The following is a 19831-nucleotide window of genomic DNA, read 5'->3' on the forward strand; positions in this document are numbered from 1 at the left end:
CTCCTGATGATGCAGCTGTTTGAATTACTGAAGCTGCCATGGGAGCTGATGAATGCTTTGTGTGGAATATCTGTAAGAAATAACCATACATTTGGACATGTCTGGGGCTGAAATTTACTCATGGAGGAGTATGACATCTTTTTTCTTTACTGAGGGGATTAGTGGGACTTCTAAATACTTCTTCTGTGTGGTTCATTAACCGTCCCTCTGTTGTGCAGCACTTTCTCCTTATCCAGCTTCATCTCATCCTCCTGAAGTGCTCTGCACGTGCAAGTCCTTCAGCCTCACTGTCAGATCCAAAGCAGCACATGATCCTTATGAAAAGCCAAGTCACCCAGTGCTACTCCACACTGAGCTCCTCTGCTCCAGTCAGGCAAGAGGAGGGGACAGTGAGAATTAGAAGGCAAGGCAAAGCACAGAATGAAATGGGACAGGGTGGTGTGGTGATTGCACCTTAGGATGAGATCCCAAAAGAGGTGTTCAGAGGGGAGAAGAGAATGATAGTGTGCTTTTGAGGGGAATCTTGATGGACTTCCCAGGAGAAAGCCCCAGCCAGTGAGGAGGTCATGGGTTCTCTGGTCCATTTGCCAGAAATTCCCCAAAAATTCATAGCTGGTCTTGCATTTAAGTTTGATTTACTTGTATTAAAAAGCCATATCAAGTTTTCAAATAGATTTGGATAAATAATTGGTGTTTAGGGAACTGCAAAAAAATTAGTTTTGTCAAAACATTGATTTCTCAAATCAGTGGTTACTCAAAAACAATGACCATGAAAATAAGGACTGTGTGTTATTGCTATGTCACATGCAGATGACACATATTGAACTAAACAGGGCTACTGTGTGCATTAGGCTGGCCCTGCACTTAAATCTGGACAGGATTAAGAGTCTATGTGGCAAGTATGAATGTTAAACTGGTAAAACTGTTCTTACAACTGGAAACAGAACCAACCCATGCTCCAAAATGTGAGTTAAAGAAAATGAACATTTTATCTTGCTTATTTCAGTAGTAGTAGGGAAAAGTAGTTTAGCTGAGGAGGAACTAAAACACCACACACCACTTCCTTGATTTTTCACTGCTTTTCTATTTTTAGACAGTATTAACAAATTAAGCTCAGGTTGTGTACCCATGGTGGGTATTTATATACCAGTGACAATGAAATTGGCATATGTGTTTGTATCTGTATTTTTTATGCCATTCTTTTGCTGTCAGTTACATAGATAATTATGCATTTTGTTATACTGGGCTATATACTATGTTTTAAACTGCAATGCTGTAAGACTAAACTCTTTAAAACACTTTTAAAATAATCTCCTTAAAATAACTACAGATAATTAATTAATGTAAGGTAATACACTGCTTAAAATTGCATGAATGAATTTTGTATATTTTTCAGAACCTTTCAAAATTTGCAAAAAGTGGCATAATGAAAATATTTGAAGTAAGACTTTTTAAGATACAATATGTTTTAAATCCTGTGAAGAATATATTTTCCTTGCTAGGTGAAAGCACCACCACTTAAAAACCTAAACAAAATATAGGCAGCAAAATGCCAAGTTTTATAGTGACTCTATGTTATTTTAATGCCTGTTGTCATTGACAAAATACTAGAAGAGACTTTGGAAAGCATTATAGTCCCCAGTAATAATCCTCAAAATTGCAAATCTTAATGTTGGTTTAGAGCCAAATACATCATTCAATTCTGTTCTTTAAAGAATATATGGGGTTTTTAAATAACTTTGTTACCCTTTTAGAGTAGTATTTCATTAAAAATATAGTGGATCTAGAGTGGCTTTCTTCTTTGAAAGCAAGCAGATAGTGTGAGATCATATTCACTCGTTCTGCTGAAAATACTTCGTCTTTTGTACTGCTTTTATCTGGTATTTTTATTTGATGTAGGTAATCAGGCAACACAGACAGTATAATATTTGGCAGTGAGCCTTACAGTTACCAAGGTGTGTCCTTGCTGGAGCAAAGCCCACAACTTGCTTTTAGTGACGTGACTCTCGAGTCCTCCCGACAGCGGTCATGTGAACCACCTCCCCCACCCGGCCCGGCAGTGCCGAAAGCTTTTCTCTCTGCTGTGACAGGAGCAAGGCGAATAGAAACCATTAGTGAATTAACTGCATTGTAGTTTGCGGAGAGCTCTCAGAATATGGGTTGATTCTGCTTCGCCATCATGCAGTCAATAGCAGCTTTGCTGCTGAATGTGCAGAGAGCCAGACCGGCCCAATAAACGCTGAATCGTGTTGTTAGTGAGCGAACAGATGACAGAGGAACGCTGCCAACACCGTGCAGGCAATCTGCCGGGGGTGGGGAGAGCACCAGTGATGAATAGGATGGGGCTCGATCATCTGGATCAGCTGAGTGATGGTTGCTGATAGAGCTACACCGGCTTAGGCTGGCTCAGGATACGGTCCGTAGGAAATTTAATTTAGGGGATGAGGTAAACAAAAGAGCTATATTGTAAACTGCCAAGGCAATAAAGGCAAGAGTGTAAAATGGATTTAGGATGCAGTTAGGCTTTTTATAAAATCAGGGCACTGAGTGAGAAGGACAAAGCAAGGAGACAGGATTGGGAGAAACTCTGAAATCCCAATCAAGATTAATAAGGATTTGTTATCCCACAATTAATTATTATTAAATTTAAGGTAACAATCAGCTTTTGCTCTTTCTGATTTTGAATTAAACAATCATGCTGAATTAACAGTTACTATTTTAGCCCAAAGAACTGACTCCATTTACTGCTCCCCCAGAAATTGCACAAAACTGCTTCTGGCAAAAAAGGATTAACTCTTCCGTGCCATTATTAAGATAACTGTTAAAACATCTTTTCTGACAGTAATACACAATATTTTACTTTTAGCTGCACATGTTACACTTTAGCAGGCTGACACTATGATCTGCCATTCAGGCCTTCATTGCCACGTTATCAGTTTGGCAAATTAGTAATTAGCTCTGTCTCTGCTCTTGGAAACAGTACAGCTTTTTACCTCTGGTTTCCCTTTTACTGCTAGTGTCCTGCTTTGGCATTCAAATCACAAGCAGAGTAGTAAACCCATTATTAAGGCTAAGATACAGCCAAGTATTTAAAAACAAATGGCTTAAAACAAAAGGTCAAATTTTCAAGGCTGAAGCTTGAACTGTGTCTGATTTATCTTTTTTTGTTTAATACAAAGCAAAACCTTCCTTCCTCTTTAAAGGCATTTACCACAGGAGAAACTCAGAAACAACTTAGAAAGAGGCGTGTGCTGCAACTACTCCTCAACACCCATAAAAAGAGTCTGACAAGAAGGATCTGCAGAATTCCAAAGACTTGACTGTGTAGCCCTTTAAGGATGCAAATGGAAAAGATGCTGAAGCAGAGAAGATGGGATGGGATGATGATGGGATTGACATATTAGGGAAGCAAACAGCCATTCCAGGAATCTTGTGCAAGACTGGGACCACTCAAGCAAGGGCAGGATCTTGTGGGAAAGAAGATGCCTAATTACATAGATCTTAGTTGAAACTGGAGAGACAACTTCTTGGTTCCACTCAGAGAGGTGGTACAAAAGGAAAAAAGAAAAACCTCTTAGATGCCAAACAATAAAGGACTGCCTATCTGGGAAAAAAAAAGGCCTGAGTTATTCTGGACCACTGTGAATGCTTTGAAAGGAGCAACACAGATTTCTTTACTAGTGATTGTATGAAATTAGTGCCCGTCAAGGTATAGGCCTCTGAAAAATGTAATTATTGAATTTTACGTCCTAATTGTGTTGCTCCCGGGTAGTACATATTGAGGAAAACTCAAGAGAACTCACTTGGATACAAGGTTTAATTAAATTTTTGAGACCCAATTAAATACTTAAGACAACAAACAATTGCTTGTAATTCCATTTCTGGAACAAATAAATTGTCCAACATATGGAATTTTCTTTCACAGTCCTATTTCATGCTCAGTAGTGTTTCTGCATATCAGCAGTTTTACTGAGGCCCTCATTACTCAGTATCATCATAGAGGAGTGGACTGCTAAAATAGAGAGCAGAATTTCTTCCTTAGGGCAACTAATGTGTTGGAACAACAATGTGAATTCTTTTCATGTCTCGAAGAAGAACATACCCAACAGCCTAAAAGCCTTCAGGGGGTAGAATCTGAATGTCCTAGTGATGAATACTTCAATAGGAATTTACAGGAGCAAGAGTCATTGAGGAATTCCTATTACAGGCACAACACAGCTGCAGTGTTACTTTTCTTTTATCAAGATCTACTTACATTGTCAAAAATTAATAGCTGCAAGCAAAATTAAAGCACTTTTTACCTTCTTAAGGTCATGGATAGGCAGAAAGATGCAGCTGAGTAGCTGAAAGTGCACACAAAAAATAACACAGTTTTCTTTTGGAAAACTGGAATCAGTTTTGACTGGGTTTTGTTGTTGTTGTTGTTGTCGTGAAGGTGTAACAATAAAGGAAAGAACCTTCCCTAAACTACCATACTGTTGAATAAAACCTGGGAAATTCCACCACGGATCAAAAGAGACAGAGATACTTCACAGCATAAAAATGGTTTGCCACAGTTGCCTTTAAAACAATGCATCACATGCCTCGTTGTGGTGATAGCGTGGTACTGCACTCCATATTTTTGGCATTGACTTAGATTTTATCCATTAAAAAAAACAAAACAAAACAAAACAAACAAACAAAAAAAAAACACCAAAAAAACCCCAAAAAACATCACAACTGAGGCCCCAGATCAGGAAACACTTGTTGACAGTGTTCACTGCTACTTTAGTTTCCTTCCCCTCAGAATTGGTGCAGATTTTCAGTTGCAAGCATGTGCTAGAGAGATGCAGATACTCAGAGAGAAGTGGTGTATAGGATGGCTGCCAAAAAAAGGGAACACATTCAGAACTGAAACAGCTGTGGAATGGAAGGGAGACGTTGAGTAGAAGCAGAAACTACTACACGTAGGTGTGAGTACTGCACATGAACTTCAAAAGGCAGGAACTGCATTTGCAGGATGGAAAAAAAAAATCATGAGGATAAAACAAATTCTGCATTGGTACCAGTGTCTCTTGCTGCTGAAAGGCTGATGAATGAAGTGCTGAGTGAAGAGGCTGGAAGAGGTGATCTCTCTTGATGGAGAAAAAACTGTGTTTCAGGCAGAAGCTCCTGACAGAGAAGCATGAATTAGCTAAAGACAAGGCTGAGTGTTTCAAATATAGATATGGCAGGATGAAACAGATGGATTTTTTCCTCCAGATAATGAATACATATAGGGAGCACTCAGAGAAGTCTTTTTTTTTTTTTTTTTTTTTTTTTTTTTTTTTTTTTTTTTTAATTAGGCAGCTAAAAAGACAGCTGGGAAGACTAGAATCTGTAAACAATAAAAATTAAGCTCCAAGGATTGTATTGTGTTTACTGAAAGAGCTGCAGGCATTCGTGGAGAGATTGTCACCAGATGACTGGTCCTGCAAGGTGAAAAAAGCCCAGTTTTTGTGGTGTTGTCACCATTGGCACCTGTGAAGGAGGCTGCAGAGGAGTAAAACCACCCTGGGAAGCTTCTGACTCTCCTAAACAAAGGGTAAACTAAAAATTGATCAACTGGAGGAAAACCTAGATAGGAAGATTCCACAGAGTAAGAAGATGCAATTTTATAAAGAGCAACAAATATTTCATTTCAAGCTAACATCAGCTAAAGAGCTTTAGCTGAAGGGAACAGACTTTGGAAAGAAAGAACATCCAGCTAAAGGGTAAAAGGAAAAAGCTACAGGTACAATATTTGTTTTGGCCTTGCATGCCTCTCATTCACTTTGGAATATTTCAACTTTTTTCAAAAGCTCTTCAGATTTTTGAGGGCCATCAGTCAAGGGTACTTTAGGAACAGTAGCATACCTGTACCCACGAAAGGACTAGCACAAATGTCTGATTTATATGGAGAGACAGTCAGGTCCTTGCTTTCTTTCCTCTATGGTTCAAAATTTCCACTTGGAGAACTCCAAAAAATGGAGATGGAAAGCCTATCACAGCAGGTGGAACACATTGTCTCAAAGAATAACTAAATTTAGGTGTAATGAGCATCCTTTGAATTAATCTTAGTCTGAAACCCTGGGATGTGGGAACACAGCATTTCAGTTGTACCTGTTCAAAAGACTTGAGTCGGCTGACAAGTGATAGATCAAGTGTATAATCTTTAGGAAACATGATTGTGTTGCTTCACATAACTATCTTGCACGCCCCCAAGATCAGGCTATTTCTGAAGCGGGTGAAAAAACTGGTATCTGAATTTGATAATTAGGCAGTATTTCAAGGCTCTGGTAGTTACGGATAACACAGGGAAAGAAATTTTCTAAATCCTGAAGGACTCCTGGTTTTGATGGAGCTCAGCAAGACCCAGCAATGATCCAGAATGTGAAGCTGTTTTCCTGACAGTGTGGGCTTCAGCACTGGAATGAATGGCTGAGTGCTGCTCTGACCGTCGATGCAGGATATTGCAGATGTTTTGTCCATCAGGACACGCACTGTGGAATTTTGTAGAATGAGTATAACTGCTACACTGGCTTTCAGCAGATCTTAAAGTAAGAATACTTATAGCTTTATTGACTTCTGACCACATGGCCTGAGTGGTGCAGAGAGCCAACCCTTTTTAACACTGTCTGTGTCTCCTGCTTGGCCCTGCATCTGAGTGCACTGCTGTCCTGACTGAGCTCTGGGTATGTGCTGCTCCTTTAGCTGGCTGCACTCAAACACTTCATAAACATTCTTGAGGAAGAATCTGAGGTCTTGAATGCTGTAAAATTCCTGGTAAAGACTGCTCTCTGGGGCCTGGTCCACAAGCCTAATGGCTGGCTAATTGGCAGTATGCATCCCATATGCATCCCACGAGGTGACTCATAAATCAATCTCAAGCTGAGAATAGTGGGGGCAGATGTTGCCACTTTGCTTCTTAGACAGTCTGTGTGTCTCTCTCGGCTCATTATTATGGAGTGAAAAGATGAGTTTCTAGCCTGGTTTTGGAATAAATCAATACCAATGTCAGCATGAAAAAAAAAAAAAGCAACAAACAACAAAATACCTCTGAGAACTGCCCTCAGCCTTTAATTTCTTTTTCTGGGGCTACATGTTTGCTCGGTGGGAGCATGATGAAGTCCAAACGCATAATCTTGAGTAATTTGGGAACTCAAATAATTGTGATAATTGTTGAGGATGGGAGAAGAAGGTGGTGAAGGTCACTGCATTTCCAAAGTGTGAGACTATTTTCACCTTCATTTGAGGCCCTGATGAGGTGACTCCTTTAGGGAGATGCATTTGATTGTAATAGACATTACAGGTGACATTGGATTCTTAAAACATTTTGTCAAGAACAATCAATGCATGCTTTTGGAAGATTTTAAATTACATTTTTTGAATTTTCTCATCTTGAAATACAAATTCCTGCATCAGAAATAAAGAATAACACAACTCAAAGTCACATCTCAACTATGCTGTTTTCTGAAATTATTGTATGCAAGACATCTCAAGGTTATACATCATTGAAATGGATCAAATGGCACCATTTATTAGAGGGAAGAAAGTCAAACCAGATGTAATGGGAATCCTCATCTGCTTTCACTAAAACTGAAACAGAATCTAGTTTTGATGTTAATTTGAATAGCAGCCTGTGAACCATATTTCAGATTTTTTAAGAAATGGTGAAATCCTAAATTTGAGGTCAGGATAATTTGATAGCTGAATTCTACTTCTCCTCTCTCAATGAATAGGAGTTAAATGTTCTTACTTAACATATGTACATATATAATTGTATTTTTGCAAAATGGCTATAGGTATTATATCTTTGAGAGCTATTTAATTTTTGATAAATACATGATACATCTGAATTTTGTTTCTAAAGTCTACTGCTTTCTACAAAGTAGTTACACATAACAGAGTCTCTTTCAGTTCATAATATTTACTAACACATATTAATGTATTAGATCCCATCTACCCTTTTTAAAATTGTAGGCTAGCAAACCTTTCTTCTTTTTTTTTTTTTGTCTCTATATCGCTTGCTGTGGACAGTAGTTCTGGGTTCATTTATCTTTGCAGGTTGCCTTCAAAGTAGCCCACATGTAATCAGTTCTGTTTCCTTTTACAGTTTGTCTTGCTTCCCTTCTCCACCACAGGTCTTGTAATGTTTCCACTTTCAGAGAACTTTTTCCGTCTCTTTCCAGCTGAGTAAGGCTTGAATTGGGTGGGATTCTACTGTAACCTCACTGCTATTTCACTACAGTACAGGTGCAGACACTTCTCTGTGGCTCATTAGCAGGTACCTAAAACTCTGGTCCTGTGTGCAGGGTGTCCCCTTTCTTGTCTTGAAATTCAATGACAATGAGGTGGGGTTTGCCAGAGGCCAGCAGTACAGCTACTCCTGACAGAACATCTGATTATCTTTAGCTGAGAGACTACAGACTTTTAGGGGCGCCTTCCACAGAAACAAACAGTGATGTTGTTATTAACATCAGACCTATGGAACACAGAGCCAAGGCTAGAGCTCATTCTGGAGTAGATTATAAGGAAAAAAAAAAAAAAATCAAAACAACACACAGAAAACTAAACAAAACCCACAACTCCCCAAACCATAGTATTTGCTCTCCTTTTGTTTGTTTCAAAATGTGAGTGGGCTGTTTTTGTACTTTGAAATATATTATCACATAATATCCTGTGCATTCTCTTTCTCTTTTAAATATATAACTTCTCTATATTTTTTCTCTAGTTATTATTTTCTTTTTCCCTAACTATTGTAATTGCCCAAATACAGAACAAGTCTGCACAGCCTTCCCATGCTCCAGCCTTACCTCCTAACTTCCCAAGTCTGATCTACTTTAGTCTGTTTTGCATTTCTAAGTAGGTGAGAGCCAGGTCCAGTTTAGCTGAACAATTCCAGATTCTCTGTAGAAAGCGGGCAGCTGCTGCCATGCCCAGGAAAAACCCATGAGCAGCTGCTCAGTGGCACCTCCACTCTTTGGAGGTGCTCTTCCACTGCTTGCAGCAAATCCACTTCACGCAGAATCTGCCACTTCTAGAGGTGCAAACCAGATACTGAGGGTTCCCAAACTGAATAGGAGTATTTAGTCAAGTGTCATGCTGATTATCAAGAGTTTTCTAAAGCCTTCTGAGTTTACATTCTTGTAGAGAACTTTCCCACACAACTTTCTGTAAACAACCTATTGTTTTGCATTCTTTCATAGAGGCTGAGAAATTTGATGTACAGGTAGTTTGTCCAGTGTCGTTGGAGAGGTGGCACGTTCACCCTCCAATCCACTGGCACCTTTTGAGAACTATAAAAGATTGGAGTCAGAGAAAATAAATTAGTCTCTTCATTGTGACCAAAGCTGTGGTGCGTCGTTTTTGCTTGTGTCATCTGGTGACAGTCAAGTTTGAGGCATCCAGTCTGAGGCTTGAATGTTAAGTGAAATTTATGTGTAGAGGGTTTTCTTCCTAAGCTAAATTGCCTGAAAAGCCTTCTTGTACACAGGAACATGGATATACTTCAATAAAAATAAGTGTCAGAGATCACAGGGTGCAGTGAAAGCTTGCTAAGACATTTCAGGCTGCCTGCAGAGTAAAGGAATGCATGTATGGTGTTCCTGTTAGAAAAGAAGCCAACATCATGTAAATCCAGCATTACTTCTTGCTTGCCTTAAATCAATGGACTTGTGGTGCTATTCCTTAGAGTCAACAAACATGCCAGGAAAAATCTGTTTCCAAGCTGACAGCCCTTTCTCAGAACTGCCCGTAAGTACCAGGGAGGATGGAAAACTGGGCTGCCAGGCTGCAGAGGTGCTTAAGGGAGGAGTTTGCCAGCAAAAGAGAATTGCAGAGTTTGAAGCACAGAAAGACCTTCAGTTTTCCCAGAGTTCTTACTAAAAAATTCTAATTCTTACAGTGAGAAAAGTAATGTCCTAAACCAAGCAATCTAATAATCTTGTCTCTCCATAGCCAGTTGATTTTAATATGATGGTGGAGACTATGAGCATAATGTATTCTCTTCCTGATGCTTTTTGCTTTAATGCTGGATTGAAATACTGTTCTGAGAAAGGATGAGCAGACAAAGGTGGTACATTCTTGTAGTCTGAAGGAGCTCTGTGGAGACTACTTTTAATCCAGGAAAATGTTTTTGCATAATTAGAGAATCAGCCTTATAAGGCTCTCTGAAGATCTCAAATAACAACCAGAAGGTTTTTATATACACACCCACAGTCTATATTGTGCTATAAAGTCTACAGAGAAGTCTTGTGGTTTTTACCCTACTGCCACATTGTACTGCTTTATGGGAAAACTTTGGTAAGAAAGAGGAATTTAAACAATAGGCTTCCCACCAGTGCCTTTCTGCCCCAGCTTCCCTCCTTATTGCAGCCTGGGTAGGAAAGCTGCTCAGAAATTGCAAGTTAGTTCATCTTCACATTAACAGGAGTCTTAATAAGATGACACATAATTCCTGCACACCAAAATTTAGAGACCAGCTCCTATTTAGCCTATTTGTGGTGACAGGCTCATCCAAACTGTAGTGGCCTCATTATTTCTGTACTTTTCCTATACACTGGTGTGATTCCTGAGGAAAGGCCACACATGTTTATATGATCATCTCAGCATGAGGGTGTTGATGATGCAGAAGTTTACTCTCATGAAATCAGAGGAGGTATTAATACATTGCAGAATTACACAGTGATGGGTGGGGAGAAAAGTGAGAAAATAGGGTGTTTGTAGGAAGAAGCTTGTAAAAGTGTATTGCAACTCTTATTTTGTGCAAAAAATGGCATGCAAAATACACAAAGCACATCTGTGGGGGTATTTTTAAGTCACTTTTTACTTCTGTCAATTACATTGCAAGGTAGTCTCCATTGTGCAGCTGTCTCATTTTGAACAAAAGTTTGTTGGCTATGGGAAATGGCAAAACCCTGTAAACATATAATGCATCTGTAATGAATCCCAAATTAGAAGAGTTTAAGTGCTAATATTAAAAAAAAAAAAACAAAAACAAAAACAAACAAATTAAAAACAAAATAAAAACCTCCCCCCCCAAAAAAAAAACCCAAAACCAACAAATCAAGACCAAAACAGAACCAGACAATTTAGAAGCAAAATTCCAATTCCATTTGATTTCACCTCTCATTTGAAAACTACAAATGAGTAAGTATGGAGACTAAACACTAGACATCAAAAGTAAAGGGAGAATAAACCAAATAAGATAGAATCAAAGAGACATTGGAATCACTTGCTTTTCAGATAATATGAAATTCATCATTTCAGGTGAAATCCATCTATAAAGAACAGCCAGCAGATCAATCCCTGGCTCTGAGACTGGTGTCACTGGCAGAATTTTGGTGTTTTGATCATGGGGTGGTTTACACAACAGCAGGCTTCCCAGTGAGATAGGGTGTACCTGTCTCAAAGGGGGAAAACAATCTTTGATCATAAGTTAAGAGGTCTCATTGAAAGAGCTTTAAATTGGATTTGAAGATGGAAGAGGATAAAACCAGGCTTGATAAACTTGGGGGCACCACACAGATGTTTGAGGGATGTTGCTCGAGACAGGTCCTTCAGTCTGCCATCCCAGTAGAGGCTGGGGATGGAGATCCATTTGGCAGCAAAGACAGAAGAGTATTGATGTGTTAGAAACTACAGAAGTGCCTAAAACCGGTCATGTAGGAATTAGGGCTTCTTCCCTCCAGAAGGCAGTCAGATCAGTAGCCCAACTGAAGCACATCTATACCAATACACGCAGGATGAGTAACAAACAGGAGCTGGAAGCCATTGCACAGCAGAAAACTATGACAGTTGCCATCATGGAACCATGGTAGATGAATTCTTGACAGATTGAGACCAACTGTTCAGAAAAGCCAAGTGCCAGATCCTGCACTTGAGTCACAGAGACCCCATGCAGTGCTACTGGCTGAGGGAAGAGTGGTTGGGAAGATGCCTGTTGGAAAAAGACCTGGGGGTGCTGGTTGACAGCAGCTGAACATGAGCCAGTGTGTGCCCAGGTGGCCAAGGCCAATGACACCTGGCCTGTATCAGCAATAGTGTGGCCAGCAGGACTAGGGCAGTGATTATCCCCCTGAACTCGGCAGTGGTGAGGCCACACCTTGAATCCTGTGTTCAGTTTTGGGCCCCTCACTACAAAAAAGACATTGAGGTTATGGAGTGAGTCCAGAGAAGGGAATTGAGACTGGTGAAGGTCTGGAGAACAAATGTGATGAGGAGCAGCTGAGGGATCTGAGGGTCTTTAGAGAAAAGGAGGCTCAGGAGGGTCCTTATTGATCTCTACAACTGCCTGAGAGGAGCTGTAGCCAGGTGGAAGCCAGCCTCTCATCTCAAGTAACAAGTGCTAGGACAAGAGGAAATGGCCTTAAGGCTTGGATACTGGGTTGGAGGCTTGGATACTGACAGGGTTGTCAAATATTGGAACAGGCTGTCCAGTGAAATGCTTGTCACCATCCCTGGAGGTATTTAAAAGATGTATAGATGTGGCACTTGGAGTGAGCTTAGTGGTGGACTTGGCAGTGTTAGGTTAACAGCTGGACTTGATGATCTTTAAGGTCTTTTCAAACCTAGACAACTCTGTGATTTTATTTCACGATTCTGTGACTTTAGCTTTCTATTCCTATGGAATTACACAAAAGAGAAATGTCTCTTTTAAACTAAGTCCTTAAAACAAAGATACTGCTTAACTGATCTGAAGTGGTACACACTGGCATTGATTTACCTGGGCAATTACCAAAATTACTGAAAATCTTCACACTTTTGGGTCTTGGAATAAAATCCTACTTCACATCTCTGCCAGTACGTGTCTGGCATATTTTTGTCCTGTGCCTAGCTATGTCTGGCTGTCACTAACAGCTTTGTTTATTAAGCACTTAAGTATTCCACAAATAATTTTAAAAAAGAGAGGTATAATAGCTAGTTACTTTCCATATTAGTAGTGTGTGGCAAGTACATTTCTCTCTCTCTCAGGATTTTTCATAAAGGTGTATAGAGAGAAATGAAAGAGAAAACAATTTCTATCTCTGCTCTTTGTTTTTCTCTTGTGGAATGTGTTTGGAGAATTGTTTACTTAGGTAAACAATTGCTTAGGTAGATCATAGTGGATTGTTTGGGCCTGATGGCCAATCAGATCCACTTGTGTTTAGACTCTCGAGAGAAGGTCACAAGTAGTGTATTAGAGATGATCATTAGAACAAGTAGGTTTTGTAGTTTTAGTATCTTCCTTTATATAGTATATTAATGTATTTTAATGTCATTATAATAAAGAAATCATTCAGCCTTCTGAATTGAGTCAAACATCCTCATTTCTTCTCACTGGGTTCGCCAGCATGTACAAGAGTATTGTGTTAGATCTGGTACAGCAAAAATGCAAAGTTTGCTTAACAGAAAGAACTGTATGACTGTAAATTTTAAACACTTACTTCTTTCACGAACCACTGGCAAAAGGCTGGGCCAATCCACTCTCTGGCATGAATCCCACAGTCTATCCAGACAGCTTTCTTGTAGGGCCGTGATCTTTTACCTAACTTGAAATGTGAATATTCACAAAATACCAATAGATTGCATCACATTAGTGAAAACACAATAATGAGAAAATAATAGAATATGAGAGAGGCTAAACCATTTTGAATTTCCTCATATAAAGGAACACAAATTTACTGTTTTAAAAGGTATGGCCAAGATAATGTTAGGCAGGTATGCCACGATAATGAGGCTGACTTATGGGAAAAAACTGTAGCAGAAGTGAGATCTGTAAGTTCCTCTTTTATGAGGAATGATTATCACATGGAGTAGGGTGAGGAAAAATGACATTACATGAATTGCATGATAGTGAATCAAATTTTCAGAACTCTTCAATAGGAAATGAAAGGAAAATACATTGAAAGTAAGATTTTTTGCATATTGCTGACACACTCTAATTTGTGGTCCTAATCATATTAGAGAGTTGAGAGCACACAGCCCTGAAATCTTGTCAGTAGGTAAAGAAGCAGCATTTCTGGCACATGCTGAGAAGGGATCCACAGAGGGATCTCACTCCAGCATAACTGCTCTCCTAGTTGTCTATAAATAAAAAGCTTTCCAATCCACTTAAATGCAAATCCTGCTAATTGAACTTGTCCTGTTATCTTTCTCCATACATATGCAATCCAGGTAAATAGGATTTGGCTATTAGTTTTCCAGCTTTTCCCTGCCTTTTTTCATTAAAGATGACATTCAGAGAGATACTTAGATTTTAGCAATTCATCCTCAGGAAACACTGTTAAGCTGTGTCTCTGGTGTATATGCTGTAACATAAATAACAGTGTCTGTCCCTGATGCCAGATTTTAGTCACATTAATGACTATTTTATCTTTACCTTGAGTACATACAGTGGTCTCCCTTCATAGGATTTTCCAACAGAGAACATGTGAACAAGGTCTGAATAAGTTCTATTCAGATAATGCATCCAGTCCTCGATCTGCAAACACAAAAATAAAATCATTGCTTCAATCTTCACATTTAATGGGAAGAAACTGCAATACATTTATTTGGCTCAGATCTCAGCCCTCTCTCTATTTTTTGATTTTCCTATAGTTTTTATTTTTGTCTTGTTTTTGTTTTCACACTTTAACTATTATTTGGCACTCATAACTCTATAGCCAGAGGCTGGATGCAGCCTTCACATGGGATTTTTTTTTTCCATTTCATTGTTGGGTAATACTGGAATGCATAAGCTGTCCATTAAAAATATGGGGATGCAGCTAATCCACCATTGCCACTAAATATTAATGGAATGAAGAAAGAAGATCCATGTTTCTGCCTGCCAGAACACAATAGCAAACAGATTGACATGCAGAACTCAATGCTACCTGTAATATTTGTTTCATGGGCAGCAGATCTTGTGGTGCAGCACTCTCCATGCTCAGCCTAGTGACTTTGTTTTGGTGCAGACTGAAACTGTATACGTGAGCACACTAAAATCAACAGGAATTATTTACCCGACCATCATCCAGGATAGTATTCCTCAGAAATGAGTTTGTATCTAAGTGTTTTTACGTGTTTGTACCTCCTGTGCAAATACTTAAGCATTTATTTACTCGTATTGCTTAATTAAATGACTTAGTGTGACCAATCAGTCATTGAAATCTCTTATTCAACCAGAGTAAAAGACATACTTTAAAAACAAAACTCAGATGCTCTGAAAGATGTAAAGATAATGTAAAGATAAGCCTTGAATACAAATATTAAATACTTTTTTTTTTTTCAAGGAAGTGCCTGTTTTTAAAGAAGAAACACTTAGAACACTCCTGAAGATGGACAGGTAACCAGAACTTGTAGAGAGAATGAAACCTTAGCCTTACTAAATACAACATTATAGTAGATAAGAGGAACAATATGAATTTTAATGCACCTCTTCCAGGGAGTGGTAAACTTCATAGTTATACCCAGAGAGGGACCTTCGATTCCTATGGGACCTCCCTCCAGTTTGGTTTTCTATTGCTTGCTGTAAGTCTGATATGAGAATCCTAAGTAAAAAAAAGATAGTGGTATTATTGAAAAACTAAAAGAACACACAAGCTAAATCAGAACAACATCATTTTTAGAAGAAATATAGCAGAAGTTAAACTATCCTGACTTTACTTCATCTGTTACATTTGACAATAGGTGCTTCAGGCTCACTTGAATAAAAGCTGCCAAATAAATACTCCAGCTGCTTTGAAATGTAACAGTGCCTTCAAAAACACAATAAGCTTGTTAAATGACTGAAACAGAATGATGTAAATAATGTAGCCAATGTGAAGAAGCACCCACTTTCATTTGTTTATGGAGCAACATTTACTGTCTTCTTTCATAATCCAGTGATACGATGTGATCATGGATCTTCAAAAACTGATTTCAAACAATTTCAAAAATCTTTGTAAGCTTAGGAAAACATTGACACACTTTCTTTTGGGAGTGGCATGGAATATTACATATAGTTACAAGTTGTAGAGGCAAAACTAAAAAAATAAGAACTTGGTAGCATAGCATAGCATTATCATTCTGTCTGAAACAAGAAAAACTGCAAACAAAAAATCTAAAGTGGGCTTTGTTGTTTACATTATCTACTCTGCTGTAGCTGTTTGCCAGTTTTATTAAAATAACTCAGGAAAAATATGAAAAATGTTAAGTAAAATTTAAATATACTTGCATAAAAAGTGAGAGGTTCTTTGCATTAAGAGTAAAATGCAGGAAGAGTTGCGTAAGCTGAAACTTTCCTGTTTTATGGCAAAAATAAAAAATGGCACAAATACAAAATTATAATATAGAAAACATCTAAAAATAATTATAATGAAGAAGTTGAAGCATCCACCAGACAGTAGCAGAAGCTGGGAATATTGTCACGGATATCTGTAACAACATTACTGTAAAACTGAGAGTCATTCTTGTATGCACTCTTCTCCTAAAGCATGGCAATGTAATCACCATGCCACTAATTCACCATTCCCAAAAAAAGACAGTCACATTCAACCTTTTACATTTTTATAGGCATTAACTTCTGTGATTGGAAAAAGATGGAAAGAAATGGAATTTACTCTGCTCCTAACTCAGCTGCGCAGCAGATGCCTCAAAGGTAATAGGTCTATCTGCACATAGAATCAAAGTAAAGGTTATTCTCATCTTCCAATCCATGAGTGAAGTAGTTGTATAATTAGGAATTACATTGTTCTACATCACCAACATTCATTAAGTAAACTAAATGATTATAGTCTTGACTTGAGGGGTGGTATATATACAATAAGACTAGTACTGTAAAGCTGATTAAATGAGTGATTTTATTCAAGTCATTAGGGCATCTAATAGTTTAAAAAAATGCTGGACTGCTTTGCAGAATTCTGATCAGTATAAGCACCTACCAAAATCAAGCTCACTCTGCTAACTTATGCATCTGTACTCTAAATGAGATTTGATAATATTTCTTTACTTGTAAATGACAATGTACTGGGTGTGCTTATAACACAAAGGCTCTTAAGTCCCTCAGGACTGAGTGCAATGTAAGCGGCTTCTTTACCAAAAAACTTACAGCTGAGGCAACTTGGTGCAGAGAGTTTACCTGATGCCTGGCTTGTTTTCATGGCCATCTTGTCAGGAAGTCAAACGCTAAGAGAGATAAGCCTATTTTACAGGAAAGTGCTGGTTATTATTCGGGAAGCTGAAATGTTTCCTGATTTTGTAAATATGTTGCAATTCAGGTAAGCATCACTGCATCAAGCTGAAATTTTACCTGGAGTTTGGCTCAGACTTTCCCAGTTCCAAAAGGGAGGTAGAAATTTGATTCCATTGAGTGTGTGGGGAAAAATATTTTTAAAAAATCGTGAAAATCAGCCATGTGAAAAGGAGCTGCACAAAATCTTAGTTGTGGCGCTGCACTTCAGCTCAGGGCTGTGGTCCCCACCCCATCTGTGCTGTGGGCATGATTGTGCTTGGCCAGCCTGCTCCTGCTGCTCCCTGACTCTGGCTGTTATTGCTCTCATGGTGTATCCTCCTGGCTTTTGTGGAGTTACAGATCTCAGGAGGCTTGTCAGGACAAGCACATGCTTTGCAGGGTTTTGCTCTTAATGGCTGGGACCATCCAAAACAGGCAGCAAGAATAAGAGGGAGAGCAAAGGACAAGTCTGGATCTGGTAAAATGCTGCTCAGTTTCCTTCCAAGTGCACATCACTTGTGTGCCAAAAGTCAGAGAGATTTTCTCTGTGGAAGATTAATCCAATGTTTGTAGCATGTTTTTTGAGGTAAACTGCAGAGACCTTTTGCTCTCGCAGATCTTGCGCTTGCACATTGCTTTGCAACCCAAGCAGAGGTCTTCAAGTACAGAGAGTGTTTATAACACATATAAAATGTCCTTCTGTCATTTCATTGAAGGTGATTACTGTGAGCAGGAACAGCAGCAGACGTGAATACAACTGCTGGGTCACAGTAATTAGGGAACATTTTTTTTATAAGCACAGGAAAACAATTAGAAAAAGCCCCATCTCAGTTTTAAACATAAACAAAACCAAAGCAGTGCTGAACCCACATGAAAGTCACTCTGAACTGCAGCCATGGAGCTTGTGTACTTAATTTCCTTATGTTTGTTTCTGTATTTTTAGAACAATTAATTAAGAAGAGAGCACTGTTATAATAAAAATGGGATTCTGATGAGTACTATACATATGTATACATAAATACATCTACATTATGATTTACACCATCCTTTTATCACTGAGAAATAAGTATAAATAACCTCATGTAGGTCTTTATTCAGCAAATGTTTGAGAACTCATGAGCTGATTATTCAGATGAATATGCATGCCAATGAGAAGGCTTTAAAGACAAGATCATTACTCTTGTCCAGTACATCATACGGATAAATATGAAAGGATCAATATACTCCAAAATTGCCTTGAATTTTTTTAAGGAGCACTATAATAATATGTGAAGCCAAATGTACTGCATTTGTACTGTATGACTTGCACTGGTCACCAGGAATGGAGAATAATAGAAGTAGTTCCTGTATAATTGATGCAGAAGTTTTGCCTCTGCATTTGCAGCTCACTTGTAAATAAACTTTGCTTATGCTAAATAAAGAAAGAGGCAAAGCAGGCTGCAGAATTAGTAATTACCAACCCTCTCTTAACAGATGTGATTTCACATACATTGAAAACACTTCAGCTTGACTCCAAAGGAGGACATTTAATTAAAGCTGCCTGCCTGTGGGAGATTTGCTGCTCTGCCATTAAAGCGGCCGTTTTCTTGGCAATGGTAAGCTGTCTGCCAGCCTAATTGCTGTGATGTGGAACGTATTCTTGAGCACACTTGGCGTGGTAGGTGCAGAGCTGCCCTGAAGGCCAGCTCTCTGGAGTGAGGCAGGGGAAGTGGAGCATGGGCTTACGTGTACTGGATGTTTGCTTGCTGGAGGTAGGGCAGCAGGCTCCGCGTCGTGTTCTGCGGTACTCGCACGTCAGCGACCGCACCTTCGACGATGTGGATGGGGCTGCTGGGCTGCCACAGGTCCACCTGTAGTGCAGGAACCAACCTGTAATTCACATGCATTCAGTGTAGGTGGGGAAGTCCAGGAGAAGGCATGCTTGAAGGTAGGGCAAACCCTCTAGGCATGGTAGAGACAATAGAACTGCATCGGCTGGTCCTGGTCCACACCTATGCTAACGGAGCAGATTTTGAGGCTTGATTGTGTCCAGCTTACCGCAACTCTCCTGGGAGATTTGCCAATGGGAACAGAGAAGTCTTCAGAATATGCCTCCTCAAACAGATCGAAACAAAAGCTACTTCCAGCTTCATGCACCTCCTCAGACTACTATACATTCCCAAAGTATTAACTCCTGTGCAGTCCATGAGTCTTTTTTATTTTGCAAGGCATTTTCTGCGTTGACTAAAGCAGCAAAAAATGTGCTAAAGAGGTATAGAAAGCATAGCACAAACCAGTGTTTTTTGCAAAATATACTCGAGCTTTATTCTTGATAATAAGCTGATCAGGGGTCAATAACAGGCCACCAAGACAATGAATACACAATAATTTTATATGAAATGTCAAAATAATAGGATTAAGATAATCAGGTTATTACAATCTTGTAAAAAATGATAGCTACTGAACCACTATTGTTATTGTGCTATCTGTATCTGCACATACGTAAGGGATGTTTCTTGTCCATTTTTACTTCCTTTTGTTGCCAAATCTGAAATACACTTGGAAATTTTAGACCAGGACATGAATTTTCAAGAAAGCAAGAAAATTTGCAAATCCCTTTTTCAAAGGGATTTGAAACTCAGTGTTCTGCAACCTGTAGTCAAATGGTGTACCAGCACATAC

General features: G+C 39.0%; 1 protein-coding gene across 1 annotated transcript in view; it reads right to left on the minus strand.

Annotated features, from left to right (window-relative positions):
- The window catches only part of CPA6 (carboxypeptidase A6), an 83573-nt gene that overhangs the window by 14396 nt on the left and 49346 nt on the right, over positions 1 to 19831 (minus strand). Inside the window, exons 3-6 of the mRNA XM_053965845.1 lie at positions 18896 to 19020; positions 15395 to 15509; positions 14360 to 14461; positions 13425 to 13529 (exon numbers count right to left, since the gene is read on the minus strand). Coding sequence (XP_053821820.1) covers positions 13425 to 13529; positions 14360 to 14461; positions 15395 to 15509; positions 18896 to 19020 — 447 coding nt within the window. The remainder of the gene's footprint in view (positions 1 to 13424; positions 13530 to 14359; positions 14462 to 15394; positions 15510 to 18895; positions 19021 to 19831) is intronic.

Source organism: Vidua chalybeata, chromosome 1, assembly GCF_026979565.1.
Source record: "Vidua chalybeata isolate OUT-0048 chromosome 1, bVidCha1 merged haplotype, whole genome shotgun sequence".
Classification (NCBI taxonomy): domain Eukaryota; kingdom Metazoa; phylum Chordata; class Aves; order Passeriformes; family Viduidae; genus Vidua; species Vidua chalybeata.